At 50.3% G+C, this 7,500-nt stretch overlaps 1 protein-coding gene across 5 annotated transcripts in view; it reads right to left on the reverse strand.

Annotated features, from left to right (window-relative positions):
• kcnc3a (potassium voltage-gated channel, Shaw-related subfamily, member 3a) overlaps positions 1-7,500 on the reverse strand; it is a gene marked incomplete at both ends in the record, with an annotated part of 59,598 nt that overhangs the window by 27,350 nt on the left and 24,748 nt on the right. For 4 of the 5 annotated variants that reach the window (XM_083676293.1, XM_083676296.1, XM_083676295.1 and 1 more), the window contains one exon: positions 1,032-2,022. In XM_083676293.1, coding sequence (XP_083532419.1) covers positions 1,032-2,022 — 991 coding nt within the window. Of the gene's footprint in view, positions 1-1,016; positions 2,023-7,500 lie in introns of all 5 variants that reach the window. The other variant, XM_083676294.1, reaches the window with a different exon arrangement.

Raw genomic sequence — 7,500 nt, forward strand, 5'->3', positions numbered from 1 at the left:
CTGTTCCCTGTCAAGAGCTGTTATGACAGGCCAATCTAACCAGCACACATGTACAAACCCCAGCGCCCTGCCTTGCCTGGTGAAAGCTCCACAGCTCCCAGTCAGAGGAGGGGGCTTGATGACAGGGGCATCGCTCTGTAGGGAGCCTATTAGGCCTTGGAGGCACGATTTAACGTCTTTATACACACACACACACACACGTCCGCGCGTACACACACACACACACACACACACACACACACACAAGCGTACACACACACGTACACATGTACACACACACACACACATACGCACGTACACACACACACACACATACGCACACACACACACACACACACACACACACACACATACGTGCGCACGTACACAGATACACGCGCGCACACATACTACAGACACACACACGTACAACCCACGCATGCACGCATGCACACACGCACACACACACGCACTGTATCTTTGGGACAGTCAGTAAGCAGTGCAATTATAGATAGTGGGGAGAGTGATGGGCACATTGAGGGAGGAGTGGAGGGTGTGATGGCTGGATTAGTGTTCTGATAGGCTGCTATTTGAGGAGAGCAGTATTACTGGGTATTAGACGTGTATTTTCTTTATCTGTTTAAGTAAATAGCTTCTGACGATGTGGCGTGTGAAATATGTTTGGAGATGTGAGAGTGTGCTTTTGATTAGCCGATATACGCATACACACATACACACACACACGCACGCACGCACACACACACACACACACACATATACACACACATACACACACACACACACACACACACGCACACACACACACACACACACACACACACACACGCATGCACGCACGCACGCACACACACACACACATACACACACACACACACACACACACACACACACCACACACACACACACACACAAACTAACCCTTCCCTCACCCCTTCGGTCTACCCCGTCCATGATGCACTCTCCCCCTTCCCCTTCCCCCCTCCCCTCCCCTCCCCTCCCCTCCCCCCCCACCCCACCCCCCGCCTCCTCACCTGCCCTGTTGATCTCTATGATCTCCTCCTGTGCCAGGGGGCAATCCCTCCCGCCCATGCTGCCTGAGCCCACCATGCCCGGCCCCAGAACATTGCCCATGAGGCGGTGGGGCGAGGCCGTTGACATGGCCAGGGCGTCAGGCTTGCAGTAGTTGGGCGAGCCGGGCTGGGGCGCCCGGGGGATGTGCTTGCCCTTCCTCTTGGGGAGCTTCTGCTTGGCCATGGCCAGGGAGTAGTACATGCCGAAGTTGTTGACGATGACAGGCACAGGCATGGCGATGGTCAACACGCCCGCCAACGCGCACAGGGCGCCCACCAGCATCCCCGACCACGTCTCCGGGTACATGTCCCCGTAGCCCAGGGTCGTCATGGTGACCACGGCCCACCAGAAGCCGATGGGGATGTTCTTGAAGCTGGTGTGTTTGGCCATGGTGGGGTCGGCAGGATCGGCGCCGATGCGCTCGGCGTAGTAGATCATGGTGGCGAATATGAGGACTCCCAGGGCGAGGAAGATGATGAGGAGGAGGAACTCGTTGGTGCTGGCGCGGAGCGTGTGGCCCAGGACCCGGAGGCCCACGAAGTGGCGCGTCAGCTTGAAGATACGCAGGATGCGGACGAAGCGGACCACGCGGAGGAAGCCCAGGACGTCCTTGGCGGCCTTGGATGATAGGCCGCTCAGCGCCACCTCCAGGTAGAAAGGCATGATGGCGATGAAGTCGATGATGTTCAGGGAGCTGCTGAAGAAGTCGGACTTGGAGGGGCAGAAGATGACGCGGAGCATGACCTCGATGGTGAACCAGATGACGCACATCCCCTCCACGTACGTCAGCCAGCTGTCCGTCACCACCTCATACACGATCTCCTGGGTGGTCGTGTTGCCCACGGTGACGTTCTCCGTCTTGTTGTAGATGGTGTTGAAGGCCTCGTGGGTCTCCAGGCAGAAGGTGGAGATGGAGATGAGGATGAAGAGGAGGGAGCCGAATGCCACGTACTGGAGGGAGGGAAGGAGGGAAGGAGAGAGGAAGGGAGGAAGAAGGGGAGAGAGAGATGGTAAGGTCAAGTTTATTGACGACATTCGAACTTTACTTTTCTTTACATACTTTACATTGGAGGTAGAAATCGGAGGACGGGCTCATTGTAATGCATGGAATGGAAGGAAAATTCCAAATTATTTCATTCCATTCCATGCATTACAATGAGCCCGTCCATTTTCATTCCCTTCCATGCATTACAATGAGCCCGTCCTCCGATTTCTACCTCCACCAGCCTCCCCTGGTAGACAGGTACAGTAGACAAAGCAATTGACGCTGCATGTAATTCAAGTGTCATGTAATTCACCCAATACAACACCTGTCAAACAGTGTCTGACGACAACCGACCAATCAAACTGGGTCTGAAGACAACCAACCAATCGAACTGTGTCTGGCGACAACCAACCAATCAAGCAGGAACAGCTCAAACTGACAGACATCCGACCTGTTTAAGGACCAAATCCAGACAATACATACACACAACATGAACTTTATGAAGATGATCTTCTAATAAACTTAATTTGGCCGAACTACAATCGAACCACACAAGTAACATTCAACAGCTGATCGCGTCTGTGTAGTAAGTAAACGTTGTTTGAATGTGGAATGTTGGGAACGTTCTCACGTCGTTATCCAACGCAGTTTGTGTACCCTCCCCCCATCGATCTGGATAGGAATGGATGGGTGTTAGAGCCAATGACCTATCCTATGCTTTTCAATCTGTGTGGGAAAGTGCACAAGAAAGTGCACACTTGAGGAGGAGGCTGGGGAGGAATAGGACGCGGGGGGGGGGGGGGGGGGGACTGGTGGAGGTAGAAATGGAATCAGGAATGGTATCATTCCCATTTCCACTACAATGAGCCCGTCCTCTGATTTCTACCTCCACCAGCCTCCCCTGAGTGAGCCACTGTGTGTGTGTGGTGGGGTGTTTTGGGCCATTGCAGTGGTACATCAGGTCCTGTGGTTCTGTAGATAGGGGGCGCCAAACACCACGAACAGCAGCCCTAAAATACACACCAGAGAGAGAGGGAGGGGAGAGAGTGAGAGAGGGAGAGGGAGAGGAGAGAGAGAGAGGGAGGGGAGAGAGAGAGGGAGGGGAGAGAAGGAAGGGAGGGATGCAGTTCATACTGTATAAGCATCCTGACTGCTGCAATCTCACACTGCACTGAGTCTGAGACAGAGAGAGAGAGAGAGAAGGAGAGAAGGAGAGAGAGAGAAAGAATACAAGGGGGGGAAAGATGGAGTGAGAGCAATACATGCAGTAGTAGCAACAGAGAGACAGATAAAGAGATGGAAAGGGGAAGAGAGAGATGAATAGATAGATAGATAGAGAGAGAGAGAAAGAGAGAGAGAAAAGGAGAGAGGGAGAGAGAGAGCGAAGGAGAGAAGGAGAGAGGGAGAGAAGGAGAGAGGGGCAGTGAGTTATAGTGGTGTGTGGAAGGCGAGCGCCACCATTATGAAAACAGAGATGTCATGTCCGCTCTTGCCCAGATAGATGGCTATTGATTGGCTGGTGGGGCGCTACCTGTTTAAAGCCACGCTCCTGTTCTCCTATCAGAGCCTGATCAATACCATCTGTTCACCTCTCAGGACGCACGAGCCAGAGCTCCACACACACACACACACACACACACACACACACACACACACACACACACACACACACACACACACACACACAGCCTGCATACACCATGAATATCTTTTATGCAGCGTGTCATTATAGTCGTTTATACTGTATATGTGTGTGTGTGTGTGTGTGTGTGTGTGTGTGTGTGTGTGTGTGTGAATGGGTGTATGTGGGTGTGTCTGTGTGTGGGTGTGTGGGTGTGTGTGGGTGGGTGTATGTGGGTGTGTGTGTGTGTGTGTATGGGTGTGTGCGCCTGTGTGTGGGTGGGTGGGTGTATGTGGGTGTGACTGTTTGTGTGTGGGTGTGTGCGTGTGTGTGTGTGTCTGTGTGTGTCTCTGTGTGGGTGTGTGTCTGTGTGTGTCTGTGTGTGTCTGTGTGTGTGTGTGTGTGTGTGTGTGTGTGTGTGTGTGTGTGTGTGTGTATGTAACTGCTGCTGTTTCCCCTCTGCAGCGTTCCCCTCCCCTCCTTTCTGTTCCCTCACTCTTTCCCTCTCTCTTCCTCCTCCCCCCTTCTACTGAGATAACCCCCCCCCCCCCCTCTGGTCTATGCAGTAAGCTGCCTGGATGTGTTGAGGTCCTTAAGGATTCCTGGCTGCAGAGTAGCAGTCGTCTTGCAAAATGCCTGATCAGATCTCTGTGGAGACAAACCAGGATATAACTAATGTTTATAGCTACTACTACTACTACTACTACTACACACACACACACACACACACACACACACACACACACACACACACACACACACCAACTCACAGAACAGCCCAAAAAGAGAAAAGAGTCTGGTATGTATCTAAGAGAACGTCTTTGAGGGCGCGTCTCAAATAGAAGCAGTCAGGTCAATCTCCTCCTGACAGATGAACAAAAAAGAAAGAAAAGAAGAGAAAAAATGAGAAAATAACGTCCCAGTGAAGAAGAGGAGGCTCCTGGGAGATTTGACTAATTCCCCGATCCTATTAGCGTGGACTCATTAAACGGGCCCATCTCGCCGTGACCTGGAAACGCTGATGAGGAGTTCTACTTCCTGTTGCCGAGCCGACACACAACGACCACGACCACGACCGTTAACCGTCAACCGCCGACCGTTAACCGGCCAACCAACCGGCAACTGTTACCCGCAAACCGTTACCCGCAAACCGTTAACCGCCAACCGCTAACTGTTAACCACCGTGACGTTGTCACCTAGCTTAGTGTTCTAAAGCACTCAGTAGTATTGCAAGTCCCACATTTTTTTACACTCTCTCTCTCTCTCTCTCTCTCTCTCTCTCTCTCTCTTTCTCTCTCTCTCTCTCTCTCTCTCTCTCTCTCTCTCTCTCTCCTGTCACTGTGTTTGGTTTCATGACTGTACTTGGCAAGACTTGATAGTTTTTTGCAGGCTTCCTTCTATTTTGTTTATCAAACATTTAGCTGTTCCCTCGATGGCCATGTTTTATTTGCGACGGAGTGTGTGTGTGTGTGTGTGTGTGTGTGTGTGTGTGTGTGTGTATGTGTTGGTGTCTGAAGGTGTGTAAGCGATTTACATGTAATGCATATGCTGTACAGTGCAGTGTGACATGCCATTGTCAATCACAGTGCATGTTGTTGATGTTGGGATTTGCAACCTGATACACGTACATGAAAGCAGAACAGAACACCTCCACCTCCTCAACTCTTACACAACGCCAGCCACTCACACTCAGACTGCCATAGACAAAGACCATACATAGACGAAGACCATACATAGACGAAGACCATACATAGACCATACATAGACCATACATAGACGAAGACCATACATAAACCATACATAAACCATACATAAACCATACATAGACCATACATAGACTAAGACCATACATAGACTAAGACCATACATAGACCATACATAGACTAAGACCATACATAGACCACACATAGACTAAGACCATACATAGACCATACATAGACTAAAACCATACATAGACCATACATAGACTAAGACCATACATAGACTAAGACCATACATAGACTAAGGCCAAATACCCATATATAGGCCTTTACCATATTGATACACTTTTGATATCAAAGTCTTTTATATCAAAGTGTTATCTTGTGAATGAACAGGAAACATTCTGTGTGCGAATGAACACTCTCATCTCTGAACGTTCCACACTTGTGCTTTGATACCGTTCCTCATCATTTCTAGCTCCGCCAGCCTCCCCTGCTGCAGTATACAGTATCAATCCTGCCAGGTCAATAGTAACGAGCCCACCGGACCTCCTTACAGGCGGAGGGTTTCAACAGCAGTCAATGAAGAGAAAGAAGATCCGACCCCGACACTCTCCAACGCTCCCCTGTGGCGTCTCCACAACGCTCTGACCAAATAGCTCTTTTGTCGGTTATCTTCTTTCAAAGCACAGCAGTGTGTCGGCCGAGCCCGGGCCCAGGCCCGTACCGCGGCGCTGACCAAGACCCACGCTGCGCCACTCTGGTCCTGTGACCTCACCGCCAAGGACACGTCCCTATTGGTTTTCCCAGCACATCGTTATTCTAAAAGCCCCGCCGTCGGACAGATGATTTGTCTGGCGGAGTGAGATTGACCGGCAGCCGACGGCGGTCGGTTCAGAGACCGCGCTGCGTTCAGGGTCTCTCGACTGTTGTGGGGATTATATTTTAGAAATGGGAACCGTTGCTCAATTCAATGTCCCTTGATGTGAAGAGCGAGCGTCAAACCCAGCGCACTGTCACGCAGATCCTGTGAGGTTCAGCGAACGTTCCAAAACATTTCTCAGCGTTACGTTAGTGCTGAGCTTTTCTTTTTAAAAATATGTTTTTAGGGCATCCCTGCTTTATTGGGATAGAGACAGCAGAGATTGACAGGAAGGATGGGTGAGAGAGAGAGGAGGGATGACATGCAAGATAGGTCGAGGGTCGGAATCGAACCAGGAACCTTGCAATTACGTGTTAATCGCATTAGTGTGCTACGCCACCAAGCGCCCCCGGTGCTGAGCTTTTCGATGGCGTGGCTGATTTACACTGGGTATTTGAGGAACCGTGTGTCCCGTGTGTTGGCAAGCCAGAGGTCGCGAGTTCGAGACTCGGTCAGAGCAACTCGAGTTGCGGGGCGACTGTTTGCAACAACTTGATGTCTGTTCCGTGTTAGCTTCACTCAGCCATTGTTTACATTGTTACAAAACGACCCATTTCTACACACAGCAATGCCCTGAACGTACCCCCTCACATCTCTCCACACTGTCAGGTTCTAAACAAACCTCTACCAGGGGAGGCCGGTGGAGGTAGAAATGGGGAGACGGGCTCATTGTGATGCTTGGAACGGAGTGGTATCAAACACACGACCTCGACACGCTGCCACGGTCGAAACACGTCTGAACACACTACAGCACGGCAGAAAGGATGGAGGAGAAGAAGAAGGAGAAGAAGAAGAGATTGAGGAGAGGAAAGAGAGAGAGAGAGAGAGAGAGAGAGAGAGAAGGAGGGAGATGACTGGGCAGATGTCTGAGAGTGGGAATGAAAATTAAAACATAGGGTGAAGGCGACAATAATAAATAAATGATTATTGTGTCATAAATAAGTTATTTACTGTGGTTAGATATCATACATAAGAGTAGGATATAAATAGATGCTGTGTGTGTGTGTGTGTGTGTGTGTGTGTGTGTGTGTGTGTGTGTGTGTGTGTGTGTGTGTAGGGTTATTCATGAGTGACCAGGAGAAATATTCAAAATATGACTGAGGAGACAGGACCTGGAGTAATATATTTTAAATAAATAAAATGATTTAATTAATAAAGTGGAGGAGGAGGAGGAGGAGCTTTTTTCCAGCTTAAATGAGCT

The sequence above is a fragment of the Argentina silus genome (genome assembly GCF_951799395.1).
Source record: "Argentina silus genome assembly, chromosome: 9".
Classification (NCBI taxonomy): Eukaryota; Metazoa; Chordata; class Actinopteri; order Argentiniformes; family Argentinidae; genus Argentina; species Argentina silus.